General features: G+C 40.4%; 1 protein-coding gene across 1 annotated transcript; it reads right to left on the minus strand.

The window, feature by feature from the left end:
- Positions 1–469: 469 nt before the first annotated feature.
- DAPP1 (dual adaptor of phosphotyrosine and 3-phosphoinositides) lies at positions 470–23,048 on the minus strand. Its single transcript, XM_010003184.1, has 9 exons — positions 22,861–23,048; positions 15,445–15,567; positions 12,322–12,455; positions 7,974–8,104; positions 4,689–4,736; positions 4,386–4,448; positions 2,539–2,624; positions 964–1,051; positions 470–514 (listed from the first exon to the last, which is right to left on the minus strand). The coding sequence occupies exons 1-9, from the start codon at positions 23,046–23,048 to the stop codon at positions 470–472; spliced, it is 906 nt and encodes a 301-aa protein (XP_010001486.1).
- Positions 23,049–23,095: the final 47 nt, after the last annotated feature.

Raw genomic sequence — 23,095 nt, forward strand, 5'->3', positions numbered from 1 at the left:
CATTTTTCTTTTGATTTAGAGCTTAAACAAAAGAAAGAATTAACATTTCCAGAAAGGACTGGCTTTAAGTAACAGGCTTAAGGTTGCAGAATATGCTGCTAATGGTTAGTTCTGATGGAGCTTGCAATGAATTACCACGAGTGCTCCGAACAACCATGAAAAGCTTTAAAACGGTGACTACTGTGATCAGTTAACAGGTGTTTGAGTTAAGTGTGCACTGCAGACATGCATATCAAACCAACACTCTTGATTTTGCAACTGTCTCCACACGTGACCCAACAGCCTGAGAGCACTCAGCTGTACAAATGTTTTGTGTGCAGATTTGGAAGCAAGTGTCTGTGTTGAGTATACACGCTCACACATGCCCACTGTGAGTAAAGGAGCCATGAAACCATCCTCTTGTAAGCAATGCCTTCCCCGTGGCACAGAGGCAACTCCTGCCCATGGAGCAGAAGTGCTGGAGGTACAGCTAGGAATCGGTGCTGCGCTGCTCCAGTTGCTTCCGTATTTGTGACTAGAAGAGAAAAAAACATCCTTTACTGTTTGTCTGTATGCACGTGGTTGAGTGTGAGCATGGCCAACCCAAATACTGGTATTTTTAAGGAAGTAACACTTTTAAGCCTTTACATTGTCTTTTCATTGCTTCCTTCATGACCTAACACATGGTCTGTGCTGATGCTTCATATTGTTCACCATCCACAAAATTATATCCTTAAATATGGAAGCCATATATTCTTCCTAGTGTGTGTGTGTGTTAAAAGGGTACCCCGAAAATGCTGAAGAGGGTTTGGAGGCACACAGGTTATGCAAAAACCTATGTATTTCAGTCTCATTGGCCTGAAAGCCATAACAAGTATTCCCTGCTTGTGGATACTGAGAACTGTAGCACTTGGGTGCTACAATACTGGGGGGTTATGATGGCAGCACCACGGGTCCTGCTGCCTGAGGCACACGTCATCTTACCAGTTTCCAGCGCAGTATTTTAATCCACTCGTCAGCCTCTATCCCAGTTCTCGCACACAAGTAGTATGTCCTTAGTGGGAACACTAAGCTGCAGGTAAACAAGAGTATTCCTTAAGTTGCTAGAACAACTGGTAGTTCTTCCTAAAACTGAAGCCAGCTGGCCTGCACCAGCAGCTGCTAATACAGAGCAAAGTGGGGAGGCTGTGCTCCTGTTCAGTCACCAGGTTTACAGCCAGGAATGGTTTACAGTTGTTTAGAGCTGGGAGAGATGCTACCCCAGGGCCCATATGGATGGATGACCTGCATTTGGGCACAGTTACTGTGAGACCCATAACCATATTTAAATTGAGAGCTGGACAGTACCTAAGTTCCATAAATGCTCAGAAAATAAGGAAAATAAATAAATACCCACTATGCACAGGTCTACTCCTTTCCTCCTTGCAAAAAAAAAAACAACAACCCCTTTTACTAGCAGTAATTTGGCAAAGCCATGCAGGACAAAGAGAGGTTGGTTGACAGAAGCAGACTGATGACTTAGAGGAAGATCAGGGTCACAATCAGCAAAGGAGCTTTCAGGAACACCCAGTGGTTACATTTTAAACTTCCCTAGCTACTTTGGCCTTCCCAGCAGGGTGCAGAAAGAACAACAACTTACCAGAAACAATTGACCCTCTCCTGGGAATAGTCAAATTGCACAGCTGAGCATTCAGTTAAGTCAAGGGCCCGAATTGGTTCTGTGGCCTTGAAAATAAAAGTTTTAAAATGGGAACACATGAAAACAGAAGATAAACCTAGCTTGGTTCATCCTCAATGGATCTAGTCCTTACTAGAGTTTTCCAGGTATAGGTACAGTATATGTAACCCCATAAACCCAAACTAGCAAACATAACATCAGTGCTAATGTGAGACAAATTAAGCAAAGTATAAAAGAATAAGATAGTCAGATCAGATGTAGATAAAAAACAGGGGAGACCTCTGCTGCAGGAAAGCTAGAACTAGATGGAGTGTTTGCAGGTAAACAAGAGTATTCCTTAAGTTGCTAGAACAACTGGTAGTTCTTCCTAAAACTGAAGCCAGCTGGCCTGCACCAGCAGCTGCTAATACAGAGCAAAGTGGGGAGGCTGTGCTCCTGTTCAGTCACCAGGTTTACAGCCAGGAATGGTTTACAGTTGTTTAGAGCTGGGAGAGATGCTACCCCAGGGCCCATATGGATGGATGACCTGCATTTGGGCACAGTTACTGTGAGACCCATAACCATATTTAAATTGAGAGCTGGACAGTACCTAAGTTCCATAAATGCTCAGAAAATAAGGAAAATAAATAAATACCCACTATGCACAGGTCTACTCCTTTCCTCCTTGCAAAAAAAAAAACAACAACCCCTTTTACTAGCAGTAATTTGGCAAAGCCATGCAGGACAAAGAGAGGTTGGTTGACAGAAGCAGACTGATGACTTAGAGGAAGATCAGGGTCACAATCAGCAAAGGAGCTTTCAGGAACACCCAGTGGTTACATTTTAAACTTCCCTAGCTACTTTGGCCTTCCCAGCAGGGTGCAGAAAGAACAACAACTTACCAGAAACAATTGACCCTCTCCTGGGAATAGTCAAATTGCACAGCTGAGCATTCAGTTAAGTCAAGGGCCCGAATTGGTTCTGTGGCCTTGAAAATAAAAGTTTTAAAATGGGAACACATGAAAACAGAAGATAAACCTAGCTTGGTTCATCCTCAATGGATCTAGTCCTTACTAGAGTTTTCCAGGTATAGGTACAGTATATGTAACCCCATAAACCCAAACTAGCAAACATAACATCAGTGCTAATGTGAGACAAATTAAGCAAAGTATAAAAGAATAAGATAGTCAGATCAGATGTAGATAAAAAACAGGGGAGACCTCTGCTGCAGGAAAGCTAGAACTAGATGGAGTGTTGAGGGTTTGGTTGATGCATTACATATGTAACTGATAGCAGCAAATCTGGTATTGTTTCCAGCTAAGGTTTAGAGACCAAGGGATGGTTATAGGTCTTAGCAGACCTAACCAGCTGTTGGAGATTTAACTAATTCCTAAGTGCTTTAAAAGGATGAAGCTGGGTAGAGAGAAATGCATGAAGATAAGTTAAACCAGTGCTTGTTGCAGCAGAAGTGATAAGTCTGACTGTATGAGCAGTGTGTATGTATCTAAGTTTCTTGGGACAGGCTTAGGAATGCTCAGGTGCAGGGATACTGCACTCTCCCTTAAGAGTTCAATTTTCCCTAGGTGTGAGAGTTCTTCTTTGGTTTGTTTCAGCCTCACACTCTTGAGCACCTTGGAAGAGGCAACTCAAAATAGCTTACTCTCTGCCCAAACATCCTTAATTGTTCCTGTGGTACTTCATCAAGTGCATGGAAGTGTCATTTTTTTATCTCACCTTTCCTTATGTTTTCCTCTGGCTCAATGGCTGTTACTTACACATTACACTAGAAGAAAGCCACTTGTGCTGAGCTGTGCTAGCAAATGCTATCCCAGGGCCACCACAGGTTGCTCATCTGCAGGTATCTGCAACCCCACAGCAACAATGGAAGCATGAGGAAATATCAGAGCTGCTGCCAGGAGGAAACTATTCCTGTCAAAGACACCTTCTTGCCTGGTAAGTCACAAATGCTACTTAAACCTTTGGTGTGCTGCCCTTGGACATGCTGACCTGGAAACTCAATTCAAGTTGTCTTGAACTGAAACGAAAACTGTTGGAAGGCTATGTGTCTGTTTATAAATAGTAATGTTTGGTGAGAGAGGGCAGTTGTGACTCCTGTTGTGTTAAATCTGTTGAACAGTTGAAATAGAGGGCTTGGCAGAAGTAAGCACTTTGGCTGTGTTTATGGAGGAAACCAAACTGGAAGTACTGCAAGGGTTGAGGAACTCTAGAGGTACTTCTTATTTTTACTCAGTTTAAGGTAGAAATGGAACAGCAACTGTAAGGCCACACTGTTTTTCTCAGATGCAGCAGATTAATCTATGGCAGAGTGCTAGGAAGAAAGATTTATTTATTTATTTATTTATTTTAATGGTTTTCTATGTGCATTGTGTGATGACTTGAAATAAACAGATGAAATCAAGGCATGCAAAACATCCTGCTGGTATTTTGCAGAAAGATTTTAATGGCATTGATGTCTGTTGGGTTGTGTGTTTAGCTACCACTAAAAGCTGTGTTCTGCTGGTAGCTTACAATCCACTGAACAAAGCAACTCTGACTGACAGATTAAACGTTTTCCAGCTGTAAAACTTCCTCTTGTTTAAGTTATCAGCAAAACTGACTTTATTTGAAAGGTTTGATGCCTCTAACAGTATGGGAAGCTGTGATACAGATGTCAGAAGCCAGAGATAAAAGGAAGCTGCAGTTGCTGTTGCAGAAGTTTAAAGAGTAAAACTTGGTATTTGCTACTTACTGTTTGGTCTTTGAAATACTTTAGCTCATTCCTGTGCAGTGTAAACCACCTTGTCTTCCAATTCTAAAAGATAAAGAATGGATGGTAATTGTCTTGTGAGAATTTGGTATAATGCTTCTTAGGAAAGAAAAACCTCTAAAGCTGTTGATGTGTTTTGGTTTACACTTGTGCTTTGTTGTTGCTCAAAACGTAAATTGTTTGTCTCTGTAGGAGAATGCAGGTGGAACTATTTCAGCTCTGCACTGTCTCTAGCTTCTGTGGGTGGTGATGGCAGAGTGGAAACAAGGAGTAAGTTTTTCTTACCTTGACTATTTTCCCTTGTTTTATCAAATATCCTTCTTTTGTACCAAGCTGCAAAATAACAAGGAAAGCAATTGGGGTTAGAGACTAAGCTTACAGCTTCTATTTACCACTTCCCCCCCACACCTTTGTCTACATCCATAAGATAGAAGAGCAGACTGATCTTGGGGAAATTTCCCATGGCCACTTGCCCTGTCCTCACTCCTGTTCACCACTCACACAGCTGGATCCACTACTAGGATAAATATGGACCAGGGTAGGCTCTAAAGGCAATCTTAGACTGTGCCTCCTTCCACAAGCTTCCGGCCTGCATCTTCTCAACCAAATGCACAAAAATAGTTGCACTTCCAGTTTATTTAGTAAAGTTAGATGGTTACCTCAGTCCATGTACCCAGAAGCACCTGGAGTTTAGCTGACAGTGGAATTAACCACAGGAATCACTCTTGAAATACAAGTGGGGGGAAAAGTGCTGTTTTACTTAGACATTCTCTTCTCCAAAGCTGCCACATTTGAGAGGAAAAAACCTTCTATGTTTAATGTGTTTAACGAAAAACTGTTTTTTGAACCATTTCTCTACCAACATGAGTGAGCTGGGACTTCGACTTCTCAGCTGTGGAAACTCTGTGTAGGGACCTAGTTGTGAGACTGCAAACCTCTGAAAACCAAATTCTTGCTAACTTAAGTACTACTTACTCTTCAAAAAATACTGCCTTTTTACTGGTTGTACATGGAAATTGAGTTTCTATGGAGGTTAAAGTGGAACTCGGCGATGAATTGTTAGTTGTAAGACACATCAGAAGTGTTTTTTTAATCAACTACATTAACCCGTATTAATGTAACCCTTTCTTTCTCAAAAAAAATATAGTATGTAATCAAAATACTTTCTGTTCTGAGCAATACTGTTCTGGAGAAACCACCTGTCTCATTTAGATATGAGTTAATAAGGATTGAAAGTCTCTAATTACTGCCCAAGTAAGTCACAGATGTCAGGGCAGGTGGCCCGAGAGGATATGAAGATGTTCTCTTGTATCTCACTCCAGTACGGCACAGTGTTTAACATGACACAGCTCACTACCGGGCTCAAAATTACCAGGGCTGAAAGTGTGGAGGCTCTTCTGTTATCTCAGTCTATTTTGGGTTTAAGTCTGTGTCAGAATACAGCAAGCTGTCTTCCTGCTTTAAGCCAAGGTGATTAAAAAATAATAAAATCCAAGAGGGAAAATGCCAAAAAAGTAATATCAAGTAACATACCTACTGGGGTGTAGATACTCTTATTAACTTGGTTGTACTGTGCTTTAGTCTGGGATTTCATTTTCCAATCATGTTCCTGCCTATCTTGCACATCTTTGAATATTATTTTCAAAAGGCTACTTTTTAATTGACTTAGAAAATTAGGAAGGAGACTGTATACTGCTAACTGGGAAAAATAATTCTAACAAAAAAAAGGCTGCAAAAATAATAAGTAGTAATGAGTTCATGTCTGTAAGGACTACTATCTCTTTCTTGTAATCTAATCCTCATACTCACTGAGTGAAATAAAATATAGTAAATTCTGTAGCTGTTACTTGGTTTTGCTTTTTAGTGTATTCCTTTCCTCACTTAGGGGTGGGGTCAAGAAAGACTTTCCACTGGCTGTAAAGGATCTTTAGCAAAACAGGGGCTTACTGTGCAACCTGACATGTGTATCCTCAGATACAGCCTGATGAGCATGGTCAGAAAGATGTGAGAAGTGTTGTGTTTGTTTTGTGTGGTGGCTTGGTGTGTTTTTTGTGTTTTTTTGTTTGTGGATAGATGATGGTAGGGCGGTAGATGTGGCTTATCTTGATTTCAGTAAAGCATTTGGCACTGTCTCCCACAGCATCCTCATAGATAAGCTAAGGAAGTGTGGTCTTGATGATCAGGTGATGAGGTGGATCATGAACTGGTTGAAAGGAAGAAGTCAGAAAATCAGTGGGACAAAATCTAGTTGGAGGTCTGTGACTAGTGGAGTCGCTTAGGGGTCAGTACTGGGACATCAACGACCTGGATAAGGAAACAGTGTGTGCCCTCAGCAAGTTTGCTGATGACACTGAACTGGGAGGAGTGGCTGACACACCAGAAGGCTGTGCTGCCATTCAGTGAGACCTGGACAGGCTGGAGAGTTGGGCAGGGAGAAACTTGATGAAATTCAACAAGGGGAAGTGTAGAGTCTTGCATCTGGGGAAGAACAACACCATGTCCCAGTACATGTTGGGGGCTGACCTGCTGGAGAGCAATGTAGGAGAAAGGGACCTGGGGGTCCTGGTGGACAGGAGGATGACCATGAGCCAGCAATGTGCCCTTGTGGCCAAGAAGGCCAGTGGCATCCTGGGGTGTGTTAGAAGGGGTGTGGTTGGTAGGTGGAGAGAAGTTCTCCTCCCCCTCTATTCTGCCTTGGTTAGGTTACATCTGGAATATTGTATCCAGTTCTGGGCCCCTCAGTTCAAGAAGGACAGGGAACTGCTTGAAAGAGTCCAGCACAGAGCCACAAAGATGAGTAAGGCAGTGGAACATCTCCCTTATGAGGAAAGGCTGAGGGGGATGGGTCTCTTTAGCTTGGAGAAGAGGAGACTGAGGGGAAACCTCATCCATATTTACAAATAAGTTAAGGGCAAGTGTCTGGAGGAAGGAGCCAGGCTTTTTTCAGTGGTGCCCAGTGATAGGACAAGGGGTAATGGGTGCAAACTGGAGCGTAGGACGTTCTGTGTAAATATCAGAAAAAACGTCTTTACTGTGAGAGTGACAGAGCACTGGAACAGGCTGCCCAGAGATGTTGTGGAGCCTCCTTTGCTGGAGACATTCTAAACCCACCTGGATGGGTTCCTGTGTGATGTGCTCTGGGTGATCCTGCTCTGGCAGGGGGGTTGGACTAGATGATCTTTCAAGGTCCCTTCCAACCCCTAAGATTCTGTGGTTCTGTGAATTCCTGATAAAGTTCCTGCTAAGATAGCTTTCTAAAAGGAAGATAAGCAAAAAAGAAAACCTTTCATAGATTCTTTGTGTGGGTGGTCAAACTCACCTAGGTCAGCTACAGACAATGTTTTCCCAGTGACAGCACTGAAGGTCTCAGTGCCATGACAACGGTTAAAGGCTTTATTTGTCATGGCACTGTACTTAGCAGGTCTGTTTGTTTCATCTTGGTTGGCAAAGACTTCCTGCATATACAAACCCATACAGGGATGAATGACTGGTGCTATTCCATAGCTCACTCCAGCAATCATACTAAACTCATGCCAGGATAAGCAGCCCTCCCACCAGAACACAACTTACTGAAGGAGCATTTGGAACAAGATCACTTTCTGTCCTTCCCGTCTGCATTGCTGTGTGAACTCGGACAGACTCGTAAATGGAAGGTTCTTCTACTTCCCGTGGGTAGGGATGCTTCAATACAATTAAGGTTCCTGGAGAGAAAGACAGCAGGATTAAGTCAGCTGGCAAGACAGCCTTAGAAAATAACAAGTAATAGCTGCCTGCTTGTGGAACAGTTAACTTCACATTTTCCTAAAATTAAAAAGGCGTAAGAGGTAATAAACTCCCTGAGATCTCTGCGACACTCCCTGTTAAGGGTTTTTCCTTGGGCAGGACTCAGGCCACACCTACATAAGAAAACAATCAGATCCTATAAATTGCTCTCCTGTACCATTAAAACTAGACTAGTATTTCTAACATGCATTGTCTGAATAGTTTAGATTTTGTGAAGGGTATTTTCTACAAAAACCCACCCATGCAAACTACAGAGGGACACTTGCTGTTGGATTCACTTGCCCAGTCTCACTTCCTTGGCTCTGTTGTCCTGCTCAGTCTTCAATACTTTGGGCACCTGGGCCTCATCTAAATCTGTATCCTCATCCCTGTACAGAGGGAGTCAACTTGTTCGTGCATCTCTGAAAACGAGTGAAAACCCTCTCTGTTTCTTCTAAGCAGTTGATAATTAAAGCTCTTCTGCAATGCATATTAGGTGGCAAAAAAATCAAGATAGCAACAAAATGAGACCATCACACAACCCTCAAAGGCCAGTGTCCCCAGTCCTGCTTGAACCTCCCTTCTACTCAGGGAGTAACAAGATAATACAGAACAAACTGAAACACACATTTCATAGTTACAGCTGAAATGCTGACCTACATGTGATCTGCACTTTCACTGCATTCACGAAGATGTGCCTACTAGCGTTATCACACTTGTTCACATGCAACTGTGACAAATGTAAATATATGGTACCTTTGTGAAACCTTTACACTTCCTAGTGCTTGCAGGGTATCACTGGACACACAGAATTCCCTTCCTGCACAGCAGACTGGCTGTGTGGGTAGGCAGGATGCTGGACTAGATATGAGGGTCATAACAGTCATCCTGGTTTTGCCAACAACCCACTGCTTGCCCTGTAAATCACTTCATTTGTCAGAGCTTCAGCTACAGATTTCCTAAATGTAGCCCACATTACCACCACCTTTAACTGTTTTACCATAGCACTTTCCAGTTAGTACCATTTGATTATAGCCATTCTTTTTTCTCCAAATAAGGTCATATTTATTGCACACTCTCTGCAAAAAGCTGCAATGAATCTATTACACTGTTCACAATAGTGAAGAATCTCCTTAAAATAGTAACTGCTAAACCACCTCATTTAATTATTCATAAATAATACTGCAGCTTATCAAATGCTGCTCCATTTGCATCTTATGCTGATGCTGTCAGTCCTTAAAGAGGAGGGATGGTAGAATTTGTAAGAACTTGGACTTGTAACCTACAGGTGGTTGAGTTTAAAGTGTATTTTGTAATGGGAAGACTATAAGAGGGAACAAAAAAATGCATAGGAAGTAAAAAACTGAAATCTGTTTGCAGGCACAGCAGGTGTACGAAAATGCAATAAAATCAACTCAAAGCAGAACAGTCAAAATCAATTTAATTCTCTCTGACCTTGCAGAAAAATAATACTTTTTAATTTAAAACGAAATTCAGAACACACCAATCACCAGTCTACAGAAAATACTTGCAGGCTGTTGCACAGAATCAGAATACCACCCTCTGTTCAGCATGGATAAAAAGCCCTGTTGCAGAACTGGGAGGAGCATTTTATGCAGTATTTTCTAGTAAGTTTTCCACCTTTTTTTCTCCACAAAAGATACTTGTAAAGAATCACCTGGTAGCTCTACAAAAGAACTAGCAGAAGCTGCACTGTAAGAAGATTCTTCTTGCATGTTTGTCTATGATACCTATTTCTAGGGCAGAATTTAGTCCCATGTTAGTTTCAAGCGACTGTGGCTTTTTTGTCTGTAATAACTTTATTTGTTTGCTTTCAAAATAATTGAGATAAAACCTGATAAAGCAAACAGGTAACAATAACATGTTGACCTTGTCACTCTTAATAAAAGTTGTTGATTTAACTTCGTTAATGATAGATTCAGCTTGCCTGCTCAATAAACTATCCCACAGAACACACCAGCCCCAAATTCCTTTTAGTTATCTGCAGTTCAGTAGGAAATGTACACATTACACTGCAGAAAAACTGTGAGTCCATATAGGAATTTGGAGTGGCAAATGAAGCTGTAGTCAGACAAGGTTTGTTGGGCTTGAAGCACAAGCCTGCATTTGTCCCAGTACAAAACAACCACTGGAACTCCATGGACCAGCTGGCAGGCATGCAGGCCTGTGTGGTCAAGTGCTGATGAAAGAGAGCCTTCTTCAGACACAAAACTAGCTCCAGTGAGACAAATTAAAATGGTATAGTGGAAACCATTACATATTTCTATCTCACAGAATGACAGAATAGTTTGGGTTGGAAGGGACATCAAAGATCATCTAGTTCCAAGGTCCCCTGCGTGGGCAAGGACACCTTCCCCTAGACTATGTTGCTCAGAGCCTCATCCAACCTGCCCTTGAACACTTCCAGAGGGGGACATCCACAACCTCTCTGGGTAACCTGTGCCGGTGTGTCATCACCCTCACAGTAGAGAATTTCTTCCTAATGTTTAATCTAAATCTACCCTCTTCCAGTTTGAAACTCTTCCCCTTGTCCTATTACCAAATTCCCTGTACAAATCCATCCCCAGCTTTCCTGTAGGTCCCTTTCAGGTACCGTATCTTGTGTGTCTCTCTGTCTTATAAAATCCTGTCCATGAGCAAGGAGGAGATGAAAAATGTTATCTTCGTTTACTCTCTCATTCCTGATCCCACAGTGTTTCTATAGAAAATTGTTTACAAGTATAACATCTGAAGGAATATTGCCTGAGTGCTAACTCTCTCTTCATCTCTCCTGCTATCCATGGTAATGTGGAAGGTTTCTTGTGATGTTCAGACGACTTTTCTTATTCTGCAGCACATCCAACTTAAAGAGGTTTCACAGAGCCAGCAGAATCTTATTGGGGAGCTGGAAGGTGACAAGTGAGCCCATCATTCAGCAGTGCTGATCTTGTTCTCAGAGATCACATAACACCAATGGCTGGATTACTAATGCCTAACACATGCAGTGAAGGAATGGGGAAATACAAGTTTTATATGTCATCTGAAATCTTTACAGCATGAGGCCTGTGGGTGCATGTTTGATTTCACAGGGAAAATGGCTTACTGGCACAAAAGATACATGTAGGAACTGTGTTTGAACCACTCCTAAAAGCAATTTCAGAAGAACATGCTTGGAAAAATACAAGTGCCATATTGAGTGAACCCCTGCATTTTTCTTGGAGGTGGAAAAAAAACAAAGCAAAGCAACCCTTGAATTTAATGCTTGAGTTAAAAGAACACTGGTGCATATTTAGTGTGTGACATATTATAGTTACTGTATGCATCAACCATCATTTAACTGGTCTCTTGCATATATAATTAGAACTACTCTGAGTTATTTGCATACACTTTCTACACAAGAATACTTAAGTTTTTGGCACTAACTTGTACTGACAGATCTTCAACTCTTACATTTGAAGCTACACCTAAAACTGGCATTATCATACTCTGCATCTGTTTCTCCAGGGATTCCAGTCTGGTGGTGTTCAACTCACTTACAGGAACCAAATTTAATCTTCTGACTCTTAATTCAGGAGCATGAAAGGAGCCTATGTTTTTTCTCTTTTTCTTAAAAACAAGACAAATCACTGTAATGACAGATGGCATCAGCAGGCTGATCCACTGTAGACAGGGAGCAGGAGTAAAGGCCACATTCCCTAAAGGAAAGAGGAACCTATCAGTATAGATTTCTTCCTTGGATGAAGAATACTGGAACTAAACAATTTCAAGTCCATTCTCCTTTTACTCTTATCAGCAGATCTCATTATTTCCTCATATAAATCCTGCTTTGATTTTGCCCTTTTTGAGAAGGTTCTGTTCCTCCCAGTACATGTGTATTTTGAAATGCTTTCTTCTCTCTCTGAGAAATCAAAAGGTGCTCATGTCCCTGGTTAGCAAAATACCCTGTAACCTTACACGTATTGTTTTTCTTCAGAGTACTTGAAAGAGTTTTTAAAGAGGAACATCGTGAATACCTGAGTTAATACAAATGTGAGTTTCAGAAAAGTAACACTTGAGCAGTCAGATCTGTTTGATAACACATTGGAAGCTCCTTTTACTTAGAGCTGCATGAAGCATGACTACAAATGTGTTCATACAAACATACAGCTCTCCTTACCTGTTTCACTTCCAATTAAAGGCTGGTTTGCAAAATGCATGACTAATTCCTTCAAGCTAGAAAATTCATTAAATCCGAATTTGAATGAAGTTCCTGTATATTCAATGTGGAAGTGTTTCACAGAATCTTTTCCCCTAAAATAAAAAGGGAAAATTTGTCAAGGCATAAATGCCAAAGGCATTTGGAACGTACAAGCCTTAAATAGCAGCTTCTACTACTGGAAACCTGGCCTAGACCACAGGCTGACCATCACTGTCCTAGAAGTAATACTACTGCTATTACCATCCCTCATTAATATGCAACACATCTGAGGCTCAGATTTATTGAGAAAAATCTAACTGCTGCTTTACAGGTATGAGATGATGAAAGTCTAGAAAGGCCAAGCAAGTTAAATTAACTCTGGCAGCAATCAGTGAAAAGACTCACAAATGAGGTTTCCAGCCTTCTGTCTATGCAGGATGACATCCTTTCACTTACAAGGTCTTGAGAGTTTACCTACATTACTTGGTATGTCTTACCTCTCAGGTAACATCCCACTCTCACCAAAAATGTCTTCTGTTTCTCTTTCAAAAATAGGCTGCCTCCTTTTTGCACCTGAACAGAGATTTAATATTCTAACTTTAGATACCTAGAGCTGTAGAATTTGTCTGTGTACTCAGATGGACAGTTCCTCTATGGTGGGTACTGTCAAAACATGAACCAGGGTCCTTTGTCGGGAAGTAACAGCATCTGCTTATGAAAGCTGATGGCATTTAGAGAAGTGTGCAAGGCCTCACTTCCTGGACAGGCAATTTTTTTTTTTACTTCAGAAGACAGTGAGGCACTTACTCCAAGTATCTCTCATGTGAAAAAGTTACTTCTGTTAATATTACTAGTATCCAAAATAGTCCAGAGAGAACTTTGAGAAAAAATGCATGTAGCAAATATACTGAAAATATCTTGAAGGAATTTATAGTATCTTTTCCATTTTTATTGCCACTTCCATGGGAGTTTATAATACCAAAGAGATATTTAAATAAATACTTACATTTGAACAGTACTGGTGATACTGTACAACATGCCTTTACTGACCTCACTTGTTTTGTGTTACAGTCAGCTGAGGCACAATGAGTGTGAGCCAAGTGCAGATGTTCAACAACAGCAAATAGCTGCTCTGACTCTGCTGCAATTATAAGGTTTTCATATTTAATTTCACAGGAAATACAATGTTGCAATGAAAGCAACTTCTACTCTATTTCCTAGCTCCTTTTAAAAGTTGGGTAATCTAGCTGGAGGAGATTTCAAGAAATATATAATCTCTCTTCTTATAGCTGTCAATAAAAACCTCAAGGGACATTTAAGCATTGTTCCCTTTTACAACAAACTATAGTAATGACTGAAGCTCCTTGTGAGGCAGAGCAGAAAGTAAAGTAAAAGCTATAGAAGGCATTTTAAGAGAGAAAGAAAATGACAGCTAGAATTGCTCAAGTTATCTTTTCCACACAAATTTATCAAAACAAAATTGAATTACTTATTCTAAAATTAAGCTTTATTATTAGTAAAAAAATGCAAAGAAAAACTTAGAGGTAAACAAACAGTAGAAAATTACTAAAACACTTTAAAATCACAACCAGCATTTCAAGTGAGCTATACCACCAAAAAATAATGTAACAGAATAAAAGATTAGACTCCAGTCTGGGATATTGAGTTCATATGGTAATGCAGTAAGACTAGGAATTGGGAGATTGGAATTGGCCTGAAGTAGACTTTAAAAAGTATTCTAAGGCTAGAACTCATTACAGCAGCAGACCTATTTTCATAACTTACATTTAAGCTTCTGTTATTAAAAGAACAATTTATTACAGTAAGTTGTTTCCCGAGTGCCCTTTAAAACTAGCTTCAAGATACGTATTTTTTTTAATTGTCTAAGGTAGATTACCTCAAATAATATTTAGTTACATTTTAAAGTAAAAATAATTGACCAGCAAGACAATAATTCATTTAAAATTATTTTTTTTCAAGGATAGCTGTTGCTTATACATCTTTCTATTCTTTTTCTTAAAATTTCCACTCAGTTCAGTCATTGCTACTTTGAAGACTCATTTTGTAACACCACCTTCAAATTCCTCTGGCACCATGCCCCTCAAGCTCCTGGTATATGGCTGTCTACAATGGTAATAATTTCTGCACTGTATGTGCAGGCACACTTGCTCCTGGCTCTTCTGTTAGTGAAGCAACTCATATATGCCTTTAAGACCTCTGGGGAATGGGGTATGTGCAAACTGCACTTTCCTCACTTTCCAAGCGAGTACAGTTCCAAACTATAAGCAGCTCCTGGTACTGAATATGTAGAAAATCACAATTTCAGGGGCATACACTGTGTTCCTATCTATTAGGGTTGTGAATAACTAGCACCATTATACTGATCAATGTGATTTAAGCTTAAAAAGATACTGTGATTAAGCTGAGCCGTAGTCACTAATTGTTCAGAGGCCCAGTGTAAGGCCGAAATGAGTTTGAAAATCTCACTGTATATTTACTTAATGTATAATACAGTTGCCAAAGGCTAAGAAGGTCGTTAGGGACGTCTGACACTTGCGAAATACCGCTGGTATCAGTCATGCATTCCTGGGTAAGACTGAGTCTCAGCCCAGAACGGAGGAGCAGAACCATCCAGTCAAACACTGGATCATCCCTCAGAGATGATAGTACCTACACAATGATCCAGAAACTGATGAAGTTAGTGCCAGTTAACTGGCATATTAATTACTATCTTCATAATAGAACTCTTCTACTCCCACCACCTGTTACATAAACTCTCTTAACTGCCATATAGATTTTTATCATGCAGACCGAAAGTCTGTAGCCAATCCATGGAATGATGTTTTTCGCCAGTGAGATTAATTCATAGTTTGGAAAAATGAGAGCAATTTTCATATCCAATCCAATTATTTGTTTATTCTAACAAAAGGTTGGGAAAAATCTATTAGGAATATATATTAAAATAGTTAAAGGCAAGTTCTAGGAAAAAATCTGCAGCACATCTCAGTGCATCAGATATGCAGACAAACATGGGAGTAAGTGAAGATCTTAAAACTGCTAGTTGTGTGGCACTAGATAAATTTACTTCTGTCCATACTCTACCTTACAGAGAGGGAGTACAAATCTTCCCTTTCATTACTTTTCCTCAAGAGATAGCTTCCATCCTGCCCGTTGGAAAGCAGCAGCGCTTCTGCTGCGTGTCGGGTAAGATTATCATGGTACCACCTGGGAAGACACAATGGGTTAAAGCATCATTTGCTTCTGCTGCATTAGAGAGGAAGAGGAAGGACTGCAACTAACATGACTACAGTTTTGAGTTATCTTTCTCACAGGCACACACAGAACTGCACTCCTTTCAGCACTCCTTTTGATACACTCAGAAGACTTTATTTTTTGTTAACTACAAAGTTTAGTATAAACAGCTGACATTTTGGTGAACCTAAAAACCCTGCAAATTTTCCTTGTATAAGCAACAAATTACCCAGGCCTATATAGGCAAGGTGAAAGCAATTTTGGGAGGCACACAGGACCCTTTGTCTATTTTCAGAACCTGTACTTCCTGACATATCTACACGCTTTGGTACACTTCCTCTTTTGGGGCAAACAAGCAACACTCAAACTCCACGTTTCCCACAACTCAGTTTATCTGCACTGCTAAGATCTGCAATTAAATGTATTTGCCTAAGCTTAGAGTTTTCACTTGAAGCCTAACCTTTCTGGAAGAAGGAACAGAGGATGGGACCAAAATGAACTGACAGAATTTGAAGTGAAAAATTCAGGAAATCTCACCATCGTTGTGGCATGGTAACATCATGGTCTGAGCAATGCAGGAAAACATCTAAACGCCTGCTTCATTTAACTTCAGTTAAAACTAATTTATTTATATGAAAAATTCCACAAGGCATCTATAGAAAAAAAATCCTGGAAGGAAGATAATTACATGTTTACAGCTTCGTTTCCATCCAGAATGATTCACAACAGAAGCATTATATTACTTTCAATAGAAAGGGATCTCATTAGAAATGATCCTGAGACCAAACACAAAAAAGAGATGCAGCTATATGAGGCTGGCGTGCCAATCCTGTAAGAGATGCTGCCTGCAGAATTAATGATAGTTCCATACACAAATAATGTTTAAAGTGCAGTTTTAAATTTTTGCTGACAAGGTTACACCAGTCATCTTGCCTAAATATGCTGCCTCAGACAGAAATTCCTCAAATGTTACCATGTTCCTATTACTCAGCTTAAAAAGTAGAAGTGGGGTGTGAGACAGTAATACAGATCTTAATGCAAAAGTGCCTGTGTTATACACAGCTAGTTTGGGGTTGTTTTTTTCTCCTCCCGATTGTCACAGATGGTTTGATCAGTAACAACTACCAGGTTACTGGCACTGTGAAAATGGTTGCTCAGTTTTCTTCAATTGCATAAAGGTAACCCTTAAAAATGCTGTGAAAAATGTAGTGTTTATACACAGACCACCAGGAAGGCAGTTAAATACACACCTAAGCAAGTAGTCTGCTCTCCCAATCAAGCCTGCATGACACAAATACACAGATGACATAAATACAAAGATGACGCAAATACAAGTAAACAAGACTTAAAAAGAAAACCAAACAGCCCTGTGATTAGGCACTACTTTAAGTATTTGTAAGAGAGGGAATCCTTTTATTCTGTTTAGAAAAAAAAAAATAAAAATGGGGGCAGCTCTTCGAAATTTGCAGATAAATTAAGGTGGAAGATATGGTTCACTCAGCAAGATATGGTAAATGCCAGTCACCATTAGCTTAAGTTTGGGTTGTTTTCTCAATTATACCTGTGGGGGAAACTGTTGATAGAAACTGTTCTGTATCTACCTTCTTGCTTAAAACAAGAAATGAATTAAATCAAAAGGCTTTACAAATGTCTATCTGTTTGAAGTCCCTAGTAAGTCCTGCAAAAAGCTGGTCTTAACTTTTGTTTTCAACCATGGTGCGTATCTTGCATATTGGGCAGTTTCTGAAGATCCTTCCAAAAGTCATCTTTATTTAACCCAACTGATAAAGTCTTGTATTCACTACAAAAAACATCCAGGGATATGCCCTCTACTTAGACACTTTTAAGACTGAAAATCACCAGTAACGTAGAAATTGCCTGAAGTTCCTGATTCAGAGTTCTCTGAAGAAACACCAGAAGAAAGAGAGGAAAGTCTTTCCCTGCTTCAGAGCCACTTCTGCTGGCTTCCCTTGGCCTTGCACACCCTCCTGTCTCAAATGCATATATACTTCTGGGAAGTTTTTCTTATGGTTTTGTTTATCCTATTAAAAAATCTCCCCTTTTTTTGTTCCTTATCACTGATTTAACTAGTGATCTCAGCTTCAGAGCTTCTAAATGCTGTCACTTATCTGTTCTTGGTACTTTAACTTTGTTCTAAACTTCATTAAATCTCTTTATCTCATACTCATAAGCATGTTTGTGTTGTGAGTGCTTGTTCTTGAAGGACCATGCTATTCTTACTGGTCTTCAGAGTGGAAGAGTCTGCTGGGCCCAGGAAAGCATGTCTGAAGGTGGGCATATGGAGCCCCAATGAGATTACCTTTGTTTCTCCTTGGAAAAGAAAGCAGTTTCAGAAATTGGCCTACTCTTTAGATTAGATTTGCATCAGTGACAGCCTAGGAAGGGCTTTACTGACATTGCTGTTAAGAGGAAGAGAAAGAAAAGTGTACAGTGCTCCAGAGAACCAAAACTCACCAGGGCAAAGAATGCTGTCCTAAGGATCTGCCCACTCGGTCACCAATGGGGTTCTTTCACAGGGTAAGCTGGTGACAGCCATAGGGCAAGCTATGTCTGCAATGGTTGGCTGTACCACTGCAGCTGTGCTAACCACCACAGAAAAGGACACACTTGCATAAAAATCTGTGCTTTCACTAAGATCCTTTTCTAGTTAATGCAGTGACTAGACCTCCCTACGTGATGAGGAGTATGTCAACACCAGTCTTTGGAATGGGAAATGGCCTCTTCAGGCTGGAAAAAATCATCTTCCAAATGTTCATTTGTTCTCTTCTTTACCAAGCCAAGATGTTTCAAACAAAAATGTTAATGAAATTTCATTTCTATGTCCCCTGCAGATCAGACAGCCCTTAAGTATGGCATCTGTCATTTCTCACAATGGTGTTGACAAACAAACAATATGGTTTCTTTGCAAAATACTTCTGCCTGTGTAAATAGGGACTGGGGAATAAACCTGTAGTTGGCATCAAGTGGATTAACTTTTTAACAGCATCGGAATCCACAAGAAGCACAAACACTCATCCATGGTTAACCCAAGGATGAATGTTGACTGACTCGGCTAATTCACTTCTCAGACGTTTCTATGTTCGGACTGCGTAACACCCAGTAGAAGCACTTGCTTTTCTTCCTCATAAAAATGAAAGATAGCACCAGAAGAGAGCACAGCTGAAGTTCTGACTGCCATCTGGTTTTAGTGTCTGGAGTGGAAACTCTGAGCTATGTTCAGCTGATAAGTACAGTAGACAGAAGTCACACTCATTTTTTTGTGTCCTCATCAGATCATGTTCATAGAATCACAGAATCCTAGGGGTTGGAAGGGACCTCGAAAGATCATCTAGTCCAACCCCCCTGCCAGAGCAGGGTCACCTAGAGCACATCACACATGTTCTCAAGATAGTTATAGCCTGGATAGAGTTAGAAACTGTGGGCATGTTTAGCTTGCTTTTCTAAAGAGTCAGACACTTAAAGTTCCTTCTCTGAAGCAGAAAGGAGATTCCCAACCTTTAGCCAGGTGATCTCTCTGTGCCCTTCCCAGGAGGTCCCTCCACTACTGCAGAAGGTGCAACACTGCTTGTGCTCCTCACAAGCAAGTGATCAAGTGTGGGTGATTATCCCTGTGGAAAGCTCAGCATCCCTTGGCTGCCTGAGAAGCAAGAGCCCAGCAGAAGCAGCAGATCTAATGCATCTTTGAAAGGGAACACAGATCTACATTAAGGAGAGATGATCCAGTTCTCACTAGGACTTCAAGATTATACTGAGCAGCTTTACCCCAGGGTTGGTTGGTTAGTTAGTTTGAGGGTTTTTGTGGTGTTAGCTGTTGGCAGGTTCTAAATTTTTTTGTATTAAAAAAAGTATCTTCTACCACAATTAGTTGAATTTTCCTACACTTTGAAACTATATTCTAGCCTCAAAGACATATTCCCATTCTTAGTTTAAAGAAGTAGTACACTGTACTGCTTAATGGAGTGAGTGGGACAGCCCTAAGTCATCTCTTCTGGCTGGATGCAATGCTCTTCCTGTGCCTGTACTCCAAAAATGATGCTACAAACTAGTCTCACTAGCTCTCAGTTCTCTGCCTGCTGGGTTTCAGATCAGATCAGTCAAGATATCATGGGGTTTATTTTAACATTTTTCCTAGTATAAAATCCTGGAAGCATTACCTATCTTTTCAAAGTCATGAAGGGCACTACCTCATGTCAGTAAAAGTGAAGTTTTGGCAATGTATTTAATGGCACTTGAGTTGACACAGCTTTAGGGAACCTACAAAACAGAATACTAAGACAGAACTTACAGGTCACATACAACCAAAACTGGTATTTATTAGACATCCTTTCAATCTGTCATGCTGAGACACTTAATCACACACCTATGCAAAGTACTTTGTTGGAACACAGGGGTGCCATTTCACAGGAAAAATAATTTAGAAATATAAGGAAGTAACATCAGTGTATCCAGCCTCACATTTTATGTATTCTAAATGTAGGCTTTCACTAGTTCAGTTTCTGCTTTTCACTTCCATTTTCTCACCCCCTTTTTTCAACTGCCTTTGTTCTGATTGTCACCCATTTCTTCTGCCCACTTTCCAGCTGCCATAATTTTGCCCTCGTTCAAAACAGAAATATAGATGAAGAAAAAAAATTCTTATGACCATTTGCCCTGTCCCAGTCCTATGAGTTCCTCAGTTGTCCAATTTTATCACCATCTGATCTAGGACTGTGGTCTAATTTCTCTTAGTAAAACTAAGCTTTAAGTATAATTCCATCTTACAAATACCACCTGTCATGTTATTGTCATGTGGAGCTGGAGGAATGTATAAGCTGTGCTTCAAAGGATGACAAAGAATGCTCAGACTGCAAAAGGAAAAAGGTTACAAAAACGTGTTTCCTCTTGCCCCATTCCTTTCACCTCCAAAAGACAGTGTTGCTCAAGTTAGGCTATGTTGGGACCAAAGCTGTGTTACCAGACCAGCCTGTAATTACTGAGATGGCAGGATACTCCACATTCTCATCTCTTGCGCAAATAAAGTGAACTGCCACACGGAATTCCCCAAACTCACTCTATACGTGATCAGCTACAGGAGCTCCACACTGCTGTGTGCAGGCTGTTTTTACCAGTAACAGCAATAAATGTGATTGGAAAAAGGGTTGACTCTATAAATATGAAAATACTGTTATTATTATGTCTCCTCTGACAACTTCAGTGCTCCCTTTAAAATATTTTGGTAGATCTGGGGAAGAAGTTAATGAATGAGGTAACATATTTTGCACCACATGTTCTGATTTTAATCTTCCTTTTCATCAGCCATCAGTTCTACCTATCAACACCTTGGCAATGAAGCTGAATTGTCACTTTGAATTCTAATTGTTTGACCACCCAAATTCTCCAAATAAGCATCAGCCACCATTTTCCTTCAGACTGAATGAAATAGTTTTTTCATTTATTAAAAAAGCCAAACCCATAACTCCTGCTTTCTTTTCTTGTGATGAAACAGGTAAGAAAGTCCATCTTTACAAATACTGAGGCTCTGGAAAAAAAAAATCCAACCTGAAAAACAGCTGTAGGCATATCTAGATCCTTTGGTGACTGTGATTGTCCTTGACTAACTGGGATTGTTAAAAATTATTTCTTCATTTCTTTTTTATTTATTTTTGGTGACAGATAGGATACCTCTATAGCAGGGGTAAAATTAAGATAGTTTTTGTACATACCAACTTTTTTTCTCCCTCCTTCCTGCTTTGCTCTCATCAGCTCACATATTCTCAGTGTAATTACAGAAGCATTAAATCTAGAACAATCCAACAAACGCCAGGTCCTCCAAACCTAGCAGAAAGCTAGACAGGTTTTACCCTTTATACCTTTCTACATTGCTGCCACTTTTCCATTTTGATGTCCAACAGACCGGGCAAAATATGAGGATATCCTAGTACCAAATCTCCTTTCTTTTTAAAAATAACGAATATGTGCTTCCCATTTCACACTTATTCAGACCTGTAACTTCTGCTTTACTGTGCAACAATCAAAGAAGCTCTAAAATAAACTGCTTCAAATTCATCCCCCCCCAAAGGCATGTGAATTTCAAAGCTGTTCCTTATTTGAATGACATTTGCCTCTGTTGATCTTTACTATGGTAATGACGTATATTCCTCACCAGAATCGGGTCTCAGTTGTGCTTTATACCAGGTGGGTTGTAAGGGGAATTTAGAACCATGACAGCACCAGGAGCTAAGTTTAAGATACTAAAACCTTGTAGTGGCTGGGAATTTAATGCTGTGGTCTGGATAGTGACACACCTACTTCTCGCAGCTGAAAAAGTATTTACATTAAGAGATCTTTTAGACTATGCTACCATAATGTTTGACGTGTAAGGATTTCTTTTTCCTCTTCAGGGAAAAAAAAAAATAATAGAAAAATTAAAAAAGACTTTAGTACTAGCTGGAAAAGGGCTTTGTTTAATGATATGAATGGAACCTTTGCTTGGCATTGCTTATTTACCTTACTGCCTTTCATTCAACACTTTGTCCTGAAGGATATGTTTAGTATTTTGTGGTAGGGTGCAAAGTTTAGCTTTTCCACTGAAGCGGAAATAAAATTAAGAAGCTACAGCTTTAAAAATGTGTATTTTTAGCCTTCTCACTGGAATCACATCAGGTAACATGTAAGCTGCAGTCCTACAAGATCATCTATTGGGACAAACTCTTTGTCAATCAGGAAGGCTGTTTACAAGCACGGGTTACTAGCAAAAATCAACTCAGTTTTTATTGAGTCTAACTCAATAAACGTCTGGTCATCGGGAATCACACTTCCCACAACAGCTGCCACTTTTTTTAATTATTCTTTTTTTTCTGTAGATACTTTTTAGGACTAGTACAATCTTACAGATGTAAAGGAAAAGTATGTAATGGCCACTCTGTGTACAATCGCAAAGCGATTTTACTCCATTTCATATTTCTTAGATGCTTCAGTAAAGCATTTCACTAATAGGCTGCTCTAAATATGGGAAAATACCAGCAGTGTGGAGACAGTAATACCAAGTCTCTTCGTTGCATTCCAGTGTCTTCACCAAGTGAGTGAATAATGAAAATAAATGACGTGTTGTTCCTTATCCAAAATACCTTTACTTTTTGTCTATATTTGAACGCAGAGGTGCCACCAGAGCCTTTCCTTTGACAGTATCTTCACTGGCTTTCTTCTGCTTTGTGCCCCTTCGCTTTGCTGCCACGGATTCCTCCCTCCCTGGTGCCCTGTGCCCACCCGTCTTGCTCCTCCAGCCCGTTTCTTCCCCCCCACAGCAGCGCTGGTGGCGAAAACCAACCCCACCCCTCCTCTTGTGAGAAGCGAGACTTAACCGGCAGGCGAAATGAACGAGTCACATCGCACCGGGAGCGAGGTCTGTGCCAGCCCTTGGCCTTCCCTTTTGCCCCTCGGTGAGGACACGACATCTTGACACGGCTGCCGAGCGTCCCCGGGCCCGGAGGCCGCGGCGCCC

This window comes from Chaetura pelagica, unplaced genomic scaffold, assembly GCF_000747805.2.
Source record: "Chaetura pelagica isolate M959 unplaced genomic scaffold, ChaPel_1.0 scaffold188, whole genome shotgun sequence".
NCBI lineage: Eukaryota > Metazoa > Chordata > Aves > Apodiformes > Apodidae > Chaetura > Chaetura pelagica.